This window comes from Lissotriton helveticus, chromosome 7 (genome assembly GCF_964261635.1).
Source record: "Lissotriton helveticus chromosome 7, aLisHel1.1, whole genome shotgun sequence".
NCBI classification, from domain to species: domain Eukaryota; kingdom Metazoa; phylum Chordata; class Amphibia; order Caudata; family Salamandridae; genus Lissotriton; species Lissotriton helveticus.
Window position 1 is genome coordinate 1,639,481,210 of NC_136068.1, and position 17,789 is coordinate 1,639,498,998.

Consider the following 17,789-nt stretch of genomic DNA (forward strand, 5'->3'; position numbering starts at 1 on the left):
CAGGTAGGGCGGCCTAATGCTATAGAACGGGCGAGAGGTGCCCAGAGTGCAAGCGGCTGCTCACGTAGCAGACCCCATGTTCTCCCGCATAGTGTCCGACATGTTATACTATAGTTCTACATTAGGCACAAGTTTATTGAATACAGAATGTACACATATCAGACTTCCTTGTAGGGACCAAAGTACAATAGATATCTTCAATGGCAGCCTGCGAGACATTCCTACAAAGATCTGAAATTAGCCTATGGGGCTTTATGAAACAATTTACCTCGGTCACTATTTTTGTAGTTTGTGGAATGCACATTTTAAAACTCTGTACACCAGTTGTGTTTTCCCCAGTGAAGGCTTATTCTCAATGGCTAGGTTTGGGAATTGCATTATTATTAGCATGGAATAAAGTCTCCTCTACCTACAATGGCCAATATAGACTGCACTGAAATTCGAACACGGCAATAATAAAACGGGCCTGCTTAGCCCATTGTCATATGTGGTGATCTGCTAGCTTCATTTTATTACAACCATCTTCCACATAGAATTTATTTTCTTTTCACTGCAAGTGATCCATTGCTACTGATTGTAACTTTTAAGGGGATGTAAGGTGCAGCTGCTTACCTTTTCTTTGTTTTGAAAAGGGAGACCTGCAGCTACAACATTGAAAGAGGAGGACTAGTGGCTTCAATAACTTTGTGGACTTACCTTGACAAAGGTCTAGAGTGGCATATGTCATTAGAGTGCACAATATTAATTACCTACAAACCGGCATCAGCAAGGGGAAACTCGTATTAGCAATTTTTTAGAACACATTCCATTTAACAGTTATAATCATTTAATACTTTCCTCATAAGCCCCACAAAGTACAAATCCAAGTGATTTGGTTCATTTTTCATTTTTATTTAAAAACACTTCTTATAATTCTTTACACAAGCTTGTGCTGCTGAACCAAAAAAGCATGGAAGCTTGGCAAAAACAAACAAGTGGATTTTAAATGTTTTACAAAAAAAACCTTTCATACAGTTTATACAAATGCATCCAGTAGGATTACTGGTACAAAAAAAGTAACAATTTATCATTTACAATTTTAGATACAGAAAACTGGCCTAAAGTCTTAAGCCAGAAACGTCTTTTAGCCAGACACGTCCTTGGAGGCCACCTGAAAGATGTGTGGCACAAAACCAGTCTCTAGTGGAGAGTTTGGGATAAAAAGCTCATCTGTCTCCCAGGAGCACGCCGCATATATATTTTAGGCCTAAAATTTAAATAGATTTCAACTTTATTTCTTCTGCTTTGGTGGTGGTCTGTAAGGATAAAAACAAACAAAAAAAACCTGTTATTGACATTTAACTACAGGGACCCAAACAACATCACCCAAACGCTTGTTAACTATATCCTGACACGACACAGGACAGGTGACTTTGGTTTATCATACTATCGCAGGTTTTCAAATGAGTATATTACTGCTGTTTGTCCAGTCACCTTTCATTCCACTCACCCGTGATATTCCAAGTGCAACATTTAACCTTTGAAACCGTGAATAAACAAAGTAGTAAGCTCAATGCGGCTTCTGCAGCGGGCATCAAAGTGGGATATGCCGTAAGGAAAAAAAAACAGGAAGATTCAGCAACGCTGGAAATGACTGAAGTCGTGAGATAGGAAGTCAATTTAAAGTTCCATCGAATTTTCAAACTGTGCAAGTTTTACTCTCTTCAAGAGAATAAATCCTATGGCCACTATGTAAGGCAATGATAAAGGGTGCAATTAACTACCAATTCAAATTTAGAATGTATGGTAATTTTTAGAGTACTGTTTTTTTTTTTTAAAGTTACCCCCCCTCCCTTTTCCCCCAACCTTTACCCCGGTTCTTTTTAGCTACTAGAACCTGATTTTCGACTAACAGTGCACTTAGCCAAGCATAGCTTATGCCATACTTAGGGACCCAGATGCAAAATTCAGTCTGCCAGAGCAGGCTGCATGACACGGTGCAAACCATGAGTGAAAATACTATATGACACCCCTGTGTGTCATGCCAAAGTCACTGCATCTAATCAATGCAAGTCACCCCTAAGGGAAGGCCTTTGAGCCCTATGGTAGGGTGCATCATATATTGTGTGAAGACATATCTGCATGAGCAGATATGCCCCTGTGCTGTCTAGTTCTATTGCAGGATATGGCGAGTGAGCAGGGAAGCAATCTTAAGGTATGTACTAGGCACGGGTCAAAACTAATTCCACAGTTACATAACGATTCACTGAAACATACATCAAATATCACATATTAACAAGCCCACACTGATTTCAGTGCCAGAGACTGTCACACCCCTCCTGCAGGTTGACCTACTAATTATCCTTCCTAGGCAGGCATGCTTCAAAGAAGTTAACGCCTATGAAATGCAAATGTGGCTCCCCTCTCAGGAGAGGAAGCCAAACCCCTTTGTCCAGAGCCTTATGACACATGGACAGGGCGGATAATTAGCAAGTCAGGTAGACGTGCCCATCGCTAGGCTAGTACCACCACTTGGTGGTCTAACCTGAGGCGGGTACAAATTTCAAAGTGGCCATTTTTGTGTTGGCACACTTAGGAAATGTAGGACGGGGTTATGACCGCTTCCCACGGGAAGTGGTCATAACCCTTTCAGGGCGAAGTAGTGACCCAAGGGGTAAGCAGCCCATTGGTTACTACCCCTCACATCTCTAAATTGACTAAGAGGTTCTCAAGTTATTCAATGTATTGCAATCTCATATATATATACATATATATATACATATATATATACACATATATATATACATATATATATACATATATATATATATATACATATATATATATATATATATATATATATATATATATATATATATAGTATGCCTGCACGTTTGTATATTTTCTCTTGCCAAAGTCTGTTTCATAACGAATAGTTATTTCCCTTGCACTTGGTAAGTTAACTTCTATGCAGGGGCCCCAATTTTCTAAACTAAGTGACTGGCATTGTAGCAGTCACCTTTTTTGGCACCGTCATTACTAGTTTCAATGCAAGAGAGAATCAATGATGATTACACCATCCCTTTCTTTGGTTTTGAAATTAGTCTACCTGTCCTTCAGTACCGGTTTTTCGTTTAAAGAGTAATTTCCACAGTACATTTTTATCTAGCCACACAAACCTTTGAAGAGACAAAAGGTAGACCCCCAGAAGATTTTTAGAATTGAAAACCCTAGAAACAAACTCGTAGAAAAACTTTCAGAGTCACATTCTCTATGGCCCTGACCCTATAAATTCCTTAAGTACAAGAAAATCATTCATGTTTTTGATCATTTTAAGTTTTATTCATTTCAGCCATATAAGGACTATCCCCTCTTCTCCATTCCAGTACAATAGCACTCACATCTTCTTACTTCCTAACCCCATGGCAGAAAAAATAAATCCGGCAACACTGCAGGCTTAAGCTCAATGTCATTAATATCTACTTCACAAACTGAGAATAAGTCCAGACCCAATTAGTACATTGTGTAACATGTGCATTTTAAATAGGTTTACACTGCACAACCTCACGGGAGCAGTCAAATCTGTACCTAGAGCAAAAAAACAGTAGTGTCTTGTATTTCATAGTCAAACTGAATTTAGTGTTTCTAGTCAGGAATGGAAGCAATCAGTGGAGTGAAAGCATATCTAATTTTCAATGAAACAGGCAAAGCCTTTTAACATTTTCCTAGTAAACCCTGCAGACTGTGGATAAGCTCTCGTTGTGAAAGGTGAACTATCCAAGTATACTCACACATACCTATAGATTCCTACAACAACTGCGTGATCTCTCTCATATGGTTCCAATGTCAGCTGCTCCTGTGGTTTCATATTTTCCTGCTGCATTTTCTTTACTTCAGAAGCAAAAACAGCTTCAGGAGCTGCTGTGGAATCTATACAATTTGCCTGAAAGGAAACAGTCACTGATCAATACTTTAACCATCTTTAGCAACTTTTCAAAACACCGCTCTAAATCCTTAAAGCGACATCTGTCAGCCTTAAAAACTAACCAGCAACTAAGCTTTGACAGACAGCTCAAAATGTATTTTTATCCATTTTTGTTAACGGTCCATAATATGGATTTCTGTGCATTCAAATGAACACCTTCAGTTAAGTAGTGGTCTTAATTCTTAGACCAGGCTTTATATCAGGTTGATGGCAGAAATAAAGTCAGGTGCAAATTGCACCAGGCTCTGGAGTTTACCTCTACGATTTGCCAAAGGTAAAGCCTGACAAATCATTGGAGTAAACTGCATACAATTCTGGTTTGTGTTCTGTGAACATACTGAAGTCATGTGGAAATTCTGAGCAATTCCCTATTCCACAGGAGCAAGCTAGAGTAACTGCATCCTCTAATTACTGCAGCAGCAGTAGTTAGTAGGTGTGCAATTTACATCAAAGATCGTGATAAGATATGTAATCAGAGTGTAGGAGTATGTTACTTACCTGTAACACCAATTCACAAAGGACATCGTCAAAAAATACAGGCGTACTAAACATATGATAATCTCTACGTGGAGGACTGGAACTCTTTACACAGGCTTACCAATTGCAGAGGGGTTTGAAATTAAATGCAATAGCACTTATTGTTCGAATAAGAATATAATACTAATCTAAAATGGAAAAAAAACCAAGGTTACCTTAGACAACGCCTTATCTGGTAGAGACTAGATCTAGCAGCAGATTCATTACCTTTAAATTTGCTTAGGTGTCAAGACTGGACACAGAAGATTTTTCGGAACAGTAGCCCTGCGCACCAGTAGGAGGCGTTTATCAGCTCCGTGTACGCAGTCTGAGATGGAAGCGATGTCGCGGTACCTATAGAGCGGCCACCTAGACACGCTGTCAGTTACTTTTCATGCTAGAAACCATGAACATCACTGACCACTTGTGTGTAAAACTAGGTCCCTGAAAAGGGTCAGTCATGTCCCTAGAAATCAGTTGTCAGAGTGGTCAGGATGTGTGGATCGGTAAGGAATGTGCAGTTAAATGTAGTTTCTACTAAATAATGCATTACCGAAGGTAACGAATAGTTTACCTGTCGGTGTAGTTTTGCAGCTTGAAGATCTTTCTGGATTCACTATGCTGTGCATATTCCGCAATCTGGTGGTTGGGTCCGGAATCGTAGTCTTTTTTCTCTTTTTGGTCGTAGTCCAGGTGGGTGTCGACGTCCCACCATTTGGTGTACCTTCGGTGACGTCGGCGTGCTACCGGCGGTAGCTACCACCCTTGGGCGCCATCTTCGGATTCTTTTTTCTGTCTTTTTTTCTTTTTTGTCTTTGTAGTGAATCCATGGCTATGTTTGTTAATCGTTTTTTCAACGTAATTTCTTTTCACGTATCTTGTAAGCTTCAACTTGCTTTCTTTTCTCTGCGTTTCCACCTTCTTCTCCAGCCTCATCTTTCTGGCGGAGGCGGGTGGGTGCGCTAGTGAATCCAGAAAGATCTTCAAGCTGCAAAACTACACGAGGTAAGAAACTATTCGTTTTGCAGCTTGAATCTTTCTGGATTCACTATGCTGTGCATAGATTTTGTAGCGGTTTTCGTTACTTTTGTGGCGGTTGGGTGGAAGAGTAGCGTTGGTTGTTGAATATATGTTGAAGCACCTTTTGTCCTACTTGTGCTTCTTTGTTCATCTGTACATCCACGCAATAGTGCTTAGTGAACGTGTGCACTGAAGCCCATGTTGCCGCCAGGCATATGTCCTGAATTGGTGCGTTGGCCAGAAAAGCAATTGTTGCTCCTTTCTTCCTGGTGGAGTGGGCCTGTGCCCCTCCTGTTAGCTCCTGGCCGGCTTGTTTGTGGCAGAATTGTATTGTCGGTGCGATCCATCGAGCAATGGTGTTTTTAGTCACTGGTTTGCCCATGTAACTGTTTGCAAAGGATATGAAGAACTGTTTTGTTTTCCTGTGTTACTTCATCCTTTCAATGTAGTGCATCACAGCCCTTCTTGCGTCTAGGGTGTGGAGCGACCTCTCAGCGCTTGTAGTGGGGTTTTGGAAGAAGCTAGGGATCTGAATACTCCGATTCATGTGGAACCTTGACACCACCTTTGGCATGAAGTGTGGGTCTGTTCTCATCACGACCCTGTCACTGTGTATCTGGATGTAGGGTTCCTGCAGTGTAAGTGCCTGCAGTTCGCTCACCCTTCGTAGCGAGGTGATTGCTACCAGAAAGGCCGTCTTCATCGTTAGCATTTGCAGTGATGCTTTGTGGATGGGTTGGAAAGGTGCTTTCATGAGCTCCGTCAGTACCACATTTAGGTTCCAGGCCGGTGGCGGCATTCTCTTTGGTGGCGCTATTCTTTTAGCCCCCTCCAAGAATCTTTTTATGACTTGGGATGTAAAGAAGCTTCTCCCTGTTTCTCCTCTTGTGTATGCCACAATCGCTGCCAGGTGCACCCTCAGCGAGGATGAGCTTAGTTTAGCATTAAGTCGGTGCGTGAGGTACCTTAGCACCGTGGATTCCCTGGTCAGTTTTCTATGGAGTTTTATCTTGCAACACCATTGAGTAAATCTTTTCCATTTCTCCCCATAGCACTTGCGTGTGCTGGGCCTTCTTGCCTCTCGCAGCACCCGCAGGGTGCTCTCTAGTAGTTTTAGGTGTGCGAACTCTAAGTCCTCAGGAGCCAGGCTGAGAGGTTGAGGCTCTCCGGCTCTGGGTGTAGAACTTCTCCGTTTTCCATGGAGAGTAGGTCGTCTCTTTTTGAGAACGTGTGTAAGTGTGGGGGGGGCGGCGGGGCTGCGCCATCTCCATTATCATTATCTGAGAGCACTAGGTCTGTCTGGCCCATTGTGGTACCACCAGGATGAGCGTCATGTTGCTCGCCATGCATTTGTTGAGAACCCTGGGGATCAGTGGTATCGGGGGAAAAGCGTAGGCAAATGTTTTTGACCAGCTTATCCATAGGGCATTCCCCTGCGATAGAGCCTCTGGTTGCCTGGATGCAAAGTATTGGCATTTTGCATTCCGGCGTGTTGCAAACAGGTCTATTGTTGGTGTGCCCCATCTCCTGAATAGTCTCCGTTTCCTGAATATTGAGTTCCCACTCGTGGGACGCTGAAGTCTGCCTGCTGAGCCAATCCGCTTCTACATTGTCCTTCCCTGGCAGGTGTATGGCTAGCAGGTCTATGTTTAGCGGTATAGCCTATTTTCAGATCTCCTGTACCAAGCTTGACAGAGGGAATAATTGAGTTCCCCCCTGTTTGTTTATGTAAAACATCGTTGTGGTGTTGTCTGTTTGTATTAGTACCTTCTGGTTGTACAGGTGTTTCTGAAAAGCCTTGAGGGCTAGCAACACTGTTTTCAATTCCAGGTAATTGATGTGTCACTGCATCTGTAGGGCTCCACAGAACCCTCACTTTGAGCCTGTTCATGTGTGCGCCCCATCCCTTCTGGAATGCGTCTGTGGTGATGGTCACTGTTGGGTCCGGTGGTGTTAAGGTTTCCCTACTGTTATTCTTTCCTTGGTCCACCACCTTATTTCTTCCTGCACCCTGTGCGTTACAACCACTAGATCCTCCCAACTTCCTGTAGCTTGTGATCACTGCTGTTGCAGCCACTCTTGGAGTGGTCTTATTTGTAGGCGTACATTGGGACCAGGTGTATGCATGACGCCATCATACCCAAGATCTTGCTCACAGTCCTCACTGTCAGAGCTCGCCCCTTCTGGTAGTGACGTTTCTCCCTCAGTAGGCTGAGCGTTCTCTTTTCGCTGGGTAACACCCTGCATTGGACGGTGTCGATCTGAGCTCCCAGGAAGATTTTCACTTGCTCTGGTTCCATCGAGCATTTTCCCCAGTGTATGGAGAATCCCAGGCTTGCTAGCGTTCTGGTCACCTGCTCTGCATGATCTTTGCATGTCCTGTAAGAGCTTGCCTTTATGAGCCAGTCGTCGAGGTAGGGGTACACGTGTATCCCCTTTCTTCTTAGATGTGCGGCCACTGCCGCGAGGCATTTGGTGAACACCCTTGGTGCGGACTTTAGGCCGAATGCCAGGGTCGTGAATTGGTAGAGATCCTTGTTCACTGTGAATCTTAGCATGTGCTTATGCTGCCGGTTCATGGGGATGTGAAGGTACGCATCTTTGAGGTCTATGGTGGACAAAAAGTCCCCGGCCTTTATCTGTGGGATGACCTCTTGTATGGACGTCATTTTGAATTTGAGTTTTTATGTATTTGTTTAGGAACTGTAGGTCCAGGATGGGTCTTAGACTTTTGTCCACTTTTGGCACCAGGAAATAGTTTGAGTACACTCCCTTGTTCCGTTCTTTGAATGGAACCCGTTGATGGCCACTTTGAGGAGGAGTTCTTGAGCTTCCTCTTGCAGTAATCGCAGCTCTCTTCCAAAGTGCTCTCTCTTCTTTGGCTTTCTGTTTGGTGGTCTCTTTTCCAACTCTATGCAGTATCCGAACTGCATAATGTTGAGTATCCACTTGTCTGTTATTTTTCTCCACTCCTGGAGAAAAAATCTCAATCTTCCTCCTACTGGCGTCACATGTTCCTTTGTGTCTGGTCTGTGTAGCCCTCTCCTCTTTGTTTTCCCGTGCTCCTCCCCCGGAGGGTTCGAGTGGGAGAGCACCTTTTTCCGTGTGAAGTCACTTAGAGGGGGGTTGTTCACCGCCTCTCCTTCTCTGGCCCCGTCCATTTCCTCTTGATCGAAAGGACTGGCCCCTGCTCTGGTAGTTCCAGCTTTGCCTCTGCTGGCCCTGGTGACCTTGGTTGTCACTCTGTTGCCCCTGGTGGAAACTCTGGTGTGAATCTCCTCGCTGACTTCCACCTCTGCCGTTCGGCCTCCGTGTAGGAGTGCCCCTCCTCATCCCCCTGAACTGCAGGGCCCCCATGGACCTTGCCGTCTCGTTCTTCTTCAGTTGGGTGAGCTTCTCATTAACTGGGGCTCCCAACAGTGTTTCACAGTTGAAGGGTGTGTTCAGGATGTTGTTCTGAACCTCAGCCTTGAAGCCTGAGATCCTGAGCCAGGCTTGCCTTCTCTCGCTGATGCCTATAGCCATCAGTCTGCTGGATGGTTCTGCCCCATCCAAGGCAGTCTTCAGGCACGAGTTAGCGATGCTTTTCCCCTCTTCCACAAGGTGTGATGCCCTCTCACGGTATTGTTCCGGGAGGTGCTTGAGCAATTGGCCCATCTCATCCCAATGCTGGTATTGATGCTTTTTCAGGAGGGGGTTGGAGTTCGCCATCCGCCAGTGCGTTGCGGCGTTCCTCTATTTTCCTGCCAGTTAGATCCATCCTCCTGCTTTCCTTGTCAGGTGGAGGTCCAGATGATGTTGGGACGTTTGCCCTTTTTCTGGCCGTTGCAGCGATTATTGAATCTGCTGTGACGGATCCCTTGATGTAAACTGGGTCCTGGGAGGAGAATTTGTATTTCTTCTCCGTCCTCGGTGTTACTGATCTGCATGTAGCCGGGTCCTTGAAGGCTTCCTTCCCCTGGTCTGTGATACTCTTTAGCATGGTCAAGAACTGGCTTCTTGTCTGTATGGGGAGCAATGTCTCCAGCAGGAAATCTGCTTTTGGCTTCTCCTCTTCCAGCTTAACTCCATAAGCTGCTGCCACCTTCCTGACCACCTCATTGTATGCCCCAATGTCATCCGGTGGCAAAGGCCTCAAGGGGTATGTTTCCACAGCCTCCTCTGGGTTTTCGGCCTCTATGTCCTGCCATTCCTGGTCTTGGGCCGTCAAGGAACCTGAGCCGTAGCTTGACTGCTGCTCCCCGTAATCCCCTTCTGTGTAGTAGATGTCTTCTTCCTCTTCGTGCTCCGAGGGATCCGGAGTTTTCGGCGTCTCTTCGACGTCGAACTCCTCGAGCTCCTGTACCTCAGCGACGGCCGGTGCCGGTTTCGAGGGGATCCTGTAACTTCTCATTTTTTCATGAAAGTCCTTCTTTCTCTGAAGGATGTTCTCCATTTCGGCCTCGAGCCTTCTTTTCTTTCTCTGCATCTCTGCGGCCTGCTAGTCGTCGAGCGTTTCGGCTGCTCTTTTCGGCGTCGTCGAAACTTTCTTCGGCTCCTTTTCCTTCGAAGTCGAGGACCCTTTTTCGGGGGCTTGCTTCGATGACCTTTGCTTTTCGATGGTCTTCGGCCTCCGGGAGTCCTTCTCGAAGGATCCGCTGGGCTCTTTTTCGGAGGATGCAGCTTCGGTCGTCGAAGTTTTCGGCGCCAGTGCTCCTTTCGAGGCTCTGGGCTCTGACTTTCGAGAGTCTGCCTCTGGCTTTCGAGACCCTGTGGGGGTTTTCGGGGTCGTAGACTCTCCTACCTTGTCAGGAGTTTTCTTATCGGTCTCTGCGACCGTGAAGTCATCTGGACCTTCGGCGATGTTGTCCTCTTCGTCGGTGGAGAGGCCCAGTTCATAAAGAGTCGGGCCTGGCCCTTGCCCTGCATCGTGTGGTGAGCTGTCCTCTGTCTCTCTCGAACTCGGAGTGTCTTCGGCTTGAAGACGGAGCAGGCGTTGCAGTCTCTGCTCTCGTGGTCGATTGGCAGGCAGAGGTTGCAGACCGGGTGCTGGTCCTTCTGCGCGAACTTGTGGTGGCAGTTTTTGCAGAATTTTAAGGGTGTCTTGTAAATCCCTGCGCTCAGGGGGCTCCCTGTGTGCGCATTCCTCCAAGGACGAAGATCTCGAAGTTCTTTCCTTTCTTCGTCGTCTCTTCTCTGATGGTCCTCTTCTCCCGATCTTCTCAGGTCTTTACCGTTGAAGAGTTGCTGTATTTTCTTCTTTTCTCCTCCAAAACGTCTGGAGCTTCACGCAACGATCCAGACCCAACGGCGGAAAAAATAATCTGAAGATGGCGCCCAAGGTGGTAGCTTCCGCCGGAAGCACGCCGACGTCACTGAAGGTACACCAAATGGTGGGACGTAGACGCCCACCTGGGCTACGACCAAAAAAAAAAATAAAAGAGAACAAGCATTGGCATAGCCAATAGGTCTCGCCTTTGGGACCTTATAAGTATTTAGTTGTGCAGCACAATATCCTTGGTGCAACAACATCAACTGTTGCATGGATAAACACTTGTAAGGTCCCAAAGGCGAGACCTATTGGCTATGCCAATGCTTGTTATCTTAGAAACATGCTGAATGAGGAGTGTTTTCGTAAAAATCCACTTGTTTAGTTTTGTTACGATCTTGTCCCTTGATTTGCTTGTGCCTGCAGCACCAGGACACTCTGAGTAGCCATGCGCTCTAGAAGTGTGCACATTTATTAATTATTTGATGCATTCATATTTTGATTAATCAATACCACCTTGATTTTTGTTTACTTTAAGCGATTAACCGTTAATAAATCTTCATAGTTTGAAACTTAAATATTCTCTGCCTTTCTTGTGGAACCTAATGTGCTTCACATTTAATGACTGTATTAATTGGTTGACCAGAGTCAGTTGTGAAATTGAATCCACCTGATTGTGCAAGATCCAAACCATAAAGCTCTAAGAAAAAACGCTAACACACTCTACCATGCACATGCCATATACTTTCTTTATCGTCCTGTAGCTTCTGTGATGGGGAAGCAATGAGAGGAATGTGAGAAGCTGCTAACGTTCAAGATTTCAGCATCAGATTTGGGTTGAATTCCAGTGTCTCCCTTTGAATTAATTGTGAATTCCTGGGTATGGTGGTTTTCCCATGGTATTGGTGTAGGGAATACAGAAGGGAGCAAACAGAGAGAGAGGAACGTGGTAGGAACTAACAAACGGGAGAGATTGCAACACGTAAATGGGGGAGAAACAAACGGGTGAAAAAGGAACACAAAAGAGGGATTAGCTCACAAGGGCATGGATGAAGACCAGAGGCAGAGAGCGCAGCATAGGGGGAAACGCACAAAAGGGATAGAGAGAGGAACGTGGTAGGAACTAACAAACGGGAGAGATTGCAACACGTAAATGGGGGAGAAACAAACGGGTGAAAAAGGAACACAAAAGAGGGATTAGCTCACAAGGACATGGATGAAGACCAGAGGCAGAGAGCGCAGCATAGGGGGAAACGCACAAAAGGGAGACGTCAAAAAACAAGGAAGAGGGAAAGAAAGGATGGAGGCTGAAGGCACGCTGAAGGGAGAGGGAGGCGAGGGAGGAGATTGAGAAATGCAAGAAACGTGTGAAGCAGGGGGCGGGGTAGCGGATACCTTTGAAGTGAAGCTAAGCTTCACTTCAAAGGCTTGTTGGCACAGCGCACGCTGGGGGATGACTGTGGGAGGGGGGCTGGTGTCTGTGCACGCGCTTTTTATGGCAATGCACATGCGCATTGAGCGAGCTTTCACGGGCACTGCATGGAATCACCCGATCTCGGTAAGCTCTGTTTAAGCCCCTTTATATCTCGCTCCGCTCAATGCGCATGCGCATTGATAGGTCGCGAGACCTAAAAAAAAAGACTACGATTCCGGACCCAACCACCAGATTGCGGAATATGCACAGCATAGTGAATCCAGAAAGATTCACGCTGCAAAACATGTTCATCTGATAGAGACTTAGCCGCAGATTCCTTACTTTTACATAAATACCTGAGCAATACCTGCCCAGAGGTGGAACTGTAGACAAAATCCATACAAGGAAGTCCTGCAGGGAGAAGTGGGCAAAGTGCCCATCTTTACAGACCAGACTGTACGGACAGTAATGTTTGGTAAACATGTACCAGGAGGCCCATGTTGCAGTCTGGAATATGCCCATGACTGGAACTTCCAAGTGCTAACCCAATGGTCACAGCTTTAGCTCTGGTAGAATCAGCTTGCAAGCCTTCAAGAGGTTTCTTCTTGGCCACTGCGTAGCATATTAATGCAGAGCACAACCCATCTGGAGCAAGATCCTTTTGCCAGTCTCTTGTTGCCAGCCCCTAGTCTCCTGCCTGTAGTGGGAGGTGCTTCCCACTATAAATATCGAATGTCATCACACTGCAGGGAAAGAGACGCAGTGGTAAGGGCAAAGGGGCTAAACATTGGTCATTAAAATTTAGTTCGAATCCAAGATGAAGAAACCATGGACTCTTGTATAACCACATGGCTGAGTGAAGGCCTCAGACATTTTGAGCGAATCAAGGATTTGAGAAATGGGGCAGAGTTTCTAAAGCTCCACCCTGCAAAATTCCCCACATGCTAATGCCGCAGGAACTCCCAAGGCCACACAGGAGTGTCTCATGGTGAAACCCATGACTGCTTCCAAATGCATAACAAGCATTGAAAACGCAATAGGGCTCGCCTTTGATTAAGTTAAAGCCATTTGCTTTGCTAATGGTATTGCAAAGCAAACGGCTTTAACTTAATAAAAGGCAAGACATGTTGCATTTTCAATGCTTGTTTGTTTATGGGTTTAATTACCGTCCCTTCCAACTATCCGGGAATCTTCCTGTCAGGAGAATTTCATGAAAAAGGATGTGAAGCTAGCTGGACCACCTGGTGATATTTGCTTTATTTATTACAGCAGATAAATTGTCTAGTCCAGCTGCACCTGTAAGTTTCAACATTTCAATTGTTTTCTTAATTGCTTATACAGAAAACCTCTCCTTTGTTTCTTCATTAACAAGAAATGTTATCGGGCCCTGGGTTACTATAGTATCTTTGTTATAGATCTCTTCCAGGATCTTCAAATCCGCAAAGTTCTTTAACAGGGTCTGATTTTCTCTGCACTCTGGTCTTAAATGCCCTGTAAAAACACGACATTTTCCAGTGCACAATTTCAGTGTTGTACCTATCTTATGCATTTGCTTACTGCTACACCAGATTTTAAAGTGGTTTCTTATCTCCTGAAGGGGTGACCACAATGAGCAAGATTTTATGGCTTAGGCAGCACCTTTGTGTCTGCACTCGCCGTCGCACTTAGCCCGTACATATCGGTAGTGTTATTTCAATAAATGATCTCGATTCTGTACCTGGCCTGGCTCGATGTCACACCTATTCTGGCTCTTCACCCAACTTTCACGTAAGATCACAGTGAAGCACCTCGTTAAAGCACGGCACTTATGGCATATGAAATACCAATCGAAATAGAACCTCCTCGCCCCTGCACTTATTTGCCTCTACTCCGAAACTTGTCCCCAACCCTAAACTTACAGCTGGTGTTTGTTGCTCAGAGATCCGGAGCCCCAGGACCGGCTCATCCTCCTCCAGGGGAGCGCATCAGCACCGGGGCAAGACCGCCAGGCCCCCTCACCTGAGACAGTCAGCGGTTTCAGGGGAGACTGGGGAAGCACAGCCAGCTCGAAGGATGAGCGGCTGCAGCACCAGGGGAAAGGAGCGTGGGCAGTCAGCCCGGAGCACCGCACCTCTCCCCCGGCTCACCAGGGCCTGTTCACGGTCCCCTGAGAGAATCCAGCAAGCTCCGTCAGGCAGAACTAGCCAAGTTCCGAGCTACAGCTGCTCTTCTTCACCTCAGGCTGCTTAAGTGCGTTAGCAGCGCTAGGTTTACCAATCCATCAGTCTAACAAACGTTTCGATGCCTAACGTCAGACAACAAGTGACCACCTCCCCCATCCAGGTTGCTGTGAAACCAGGCCCTTGACCCACAGGCCTACCTTTTTGGGTTAAGGAAGAAGTTCAAAGAAATATCTTAAGATTGTCCAACGACTGAACTGTCAGGGAAAGGTCACACACAAAGTAATTTTGTGAACTGCTGCTATTTTCCGAGCGATGTTTTTGGCTGTGCTAGCGGATGGTAACACTCCAATAAGTTTTATAAAAGGCTAAATTTGCGGACATAACTATTTTGCAAGACTGTTTATCGTGTCACTAGTAGCTGACATAATGACTTTACTTCGTGCCTCGCGCGAAGTGCCCCACGCTCCTCGAGCTGCGTTTTCCGTGGCATTTGGCAAGCGCCCCGATATGTGAATCCCTCCTAGCACCTGCACATCAATAGCAACTAGGAAACCGCGCGCTTTTCTCATGGAACGCTGTAATTGCCAATTTGTCTGTGTAGGGACTGGTGCGGGGACGCGCCCGCGGGTGACATGCTGCCGCACCTGCAGCCGCGCTCACACACCAGGCTGCAGGTAGCCGCCGCGGCACGGTATAGAGCACTGCGGCTCCCGGAGACGACAGAGGAGGGTTGGTTATCGATCGTCGAGCCATCACATCGTGTCTGCGCGAGGGGGGGGGATGTATTCCTTCTGCTGACTCAGGGCACGCTGGTGCGCTACGGCCCCTCAGCCATCCTCCTCAGTGGTGCATGCCGACTCGGTCCTTTCAGGGAATCCACCTTCGCACCGGTATTTGGTGCACATACTCCTACAAGGCAGAAACACTCAACAGACTCCAGGCCAATGTTAGTAGAAAAGTAGGACTTAATTATTTTTATTTCTAGGAACCAAGTTGAACTCAGTCACAGGTAGGTAGACTTTTATGCAATACTTTCAATTACTGGAAAAAGGTTTTATATGGAATCAAACAATACCTTACATGTGCAAGGAATGCTTTCCAATACAGGAGGTAATTTGTATGCAGATCACACTTAGGATTGCATTGGTCTCTCATTGTATTGTACTATGGGATACAGACAGGTGAGTAACTTACAAGGGACGTGGTGCAGCGGCTAGGGCGCCGGACTTCGGTTTGATCCCCGGTGCCAGCAGCAGGTTAGTCCAGCACCATGTGACTCTGGGAAATAGCTCATTTAATCTTCCTGACGGCACCCAGTGCCTTGACACCCTCGGGTAATTGTGCACTTTACAAATACTGGATTTAATTTCATTACAGTTAAGTAAGCGGGTCTCAAGTTCAGTCTCCGGGGTTTGGGTCAACACTGGGCCGTGGTCTGACCAAGGTAGGTACTGCACTACCATCGACACTGGCGCAACCGGATGCAGAGGTCACTGGGTCCAATACAGACATATGGAGAATGGGGCCAGTTCGAAGAGGCACTGGTTAAAGTTAAGTACCTGCGATCAGGAACCAAAGCCTTGGGGGTTAAGATCAGCACTGAAGAGGGCCACCAAAGAGCAATGAGACTGCACCACAAGCAGCCTGTATAGGAAGCTGGCTCTGTATATACTATACCAAAATGAGGTATAGTGTGCACAGAGTCCAGTGCAACCCCAAAAGGTAGGTAGAGGTAAAAGTAGATAGCACCTTACTCTCCATTTGGGATAGTATCAAACTAGACGGGGAGAGTAGATTTTGGAAGTGTAGCATGTGCAACTGGACCAGCTCCGGGCACCCAATTTGAGAAGCCGGGCCCATTATTAGAGAGAAGATTGGGGGTGGGAAAGGGGACATGACACATGGGCAGGACAATATTAGGGTTTTCCTACTTAATGTATGCTCCCTGAATAAGAACACCCAGCATATTTATGACGGGATAGTAGATTCTAGGCCTGACATCTTATGTATAACAGAAACCTGGCTTTCGGAAACTTCAAACCCCACTTTGGCAACAGCTATTCCTCTAGGCTATTATATCTTGAGGAAGGACCGTTCCACGAGGAAAGGAGGAGATATTGCAATGATTATTAAAAATGTAATCCCGGCCAAATTAATCCCCATGGACGAAATTGAGCGAGCTGAGCGCTTTGGCTTTCATTGCACTATATCCGCCCAACAATCACCGACGGGAGCCCTTATCTATCGTTCCCCGGGACATGCTGGACCATTTTTTAAGGGAGATGACTAGCGTAATAGCGCCACTTGCATGTAGATTTAAACATTTTATGGTCTTAGGAGATTTCAATGTCCATTTGGACAACTTAGAGAACTCAGAAACCACTGCATTGTGTGAGGCTTCAGGGTCTATGAATCTCTTTCCCCTTATAACTAGACCCACACACAAGCCTGAATCATTCCCCGTCGTCGAGGCGGGAGTCCCACGGTAAAAGTATATACAATAGCAGTGCCTAAAAATTTCTTGTAGTAGGCTGGAAAAGCCTAAGGGCCTAACTAGGCCTCAAAACTTAGCAGCCTATCTACATCATTATGTAAAAAGACCTGAAATAGTAGCCTCGGCCAATCAGCTGTCCTCACCCTCTAGAACCTTCCCAGCTCAGGCAGTTCTCCTCAGATTTTCCCAGCACAAGTGAGAATGAGTATCCATAAAAGAGAACTGCCGTGCCGGGGAGGAGGGTGGGTGCATGTGAATCTATGAAAGATACCAATACTGGATAACTGTAGTTACAGGTAACTTGTTTTCTTATCCAGTATTGGGGTATCTTTCATAGATTCACATGCCTGAATCAGAGTAGCAAGCAATGACATCAGGTCTGTCGTTAGAGGAAGGTGGGAGACAAAATAAATCATATACACCCCAACACAACCAGGAAGATAGAGCACAAACTTGTTTACATAACATATGCATCAAAAACCTTCATAAGTACATTACATATAGGATAGCGTTTGAAAATGCTAAATCATAATGAAATACAGATGCTTAAAACAGTCAAATGAATAAGAAAAGACTATAAAGAGTCTAACCTTAGTGAAGAAGATGCTGCAGCACCGCTTCTCCAACTGCTGTATCATCATGAGCTGCTTCGTAAAAGTGTGCACACTTTTCCACGTAGCAGCTCGGCAAATGTTCTCCAGCGTCACTCCAGCGAAAAGGGCAGTTGACGCTGACATTGTTCTGGTGGAATGCGCTTTAACCTTTCTCGTTAGGTTTGTTAGCTTTGTCATGACAGAAGATAATCGTAGAAGACAACCATCTATCTATAGTTGCCTTTGTCACAGCTTGACCCAAGGTGGCTCGACCATAAGCAACAAAAAGTTGATTAGATTTGCGGATGTCCTTTGTTTTTTGAAGATAAAACTTCAGGCACCGTTTCACATCCAGAGAATGTAAAACCTTCTCCACCG

General features: G+C 45.8%; 1 protein-coding gene across 1 annotated transcript in view; it reads right to left on the minus strand.

The window, feature by feature from the left end:
* Positions 1-870: 870 nt before the first annotated feature.
* Positions 871-17,789, minus strand: part of FBL (fibrillarin rRNA 2'-O-methyltransferase) — a 65,438-nt gene continuing 48,519 nt past the window's right edge. Inside the window, exons 8-9 of the mRNA XM_078655323.1 lie at positions 3,777-3,922; positions 871-1,295 (exon numbers count right to left, since the gene is read on the minus strand). Of these exons, the coding sequence (XP_078511449.1) occupies positions 1,271-1,295; positions 3,777-3,922 (171 nt within the window). The 3' untranslated portion in view covers positions 871-1,270. The remainder of the gene's footprint in view (positions 1,296-3,776; positions 3,923-17,789) is intronic.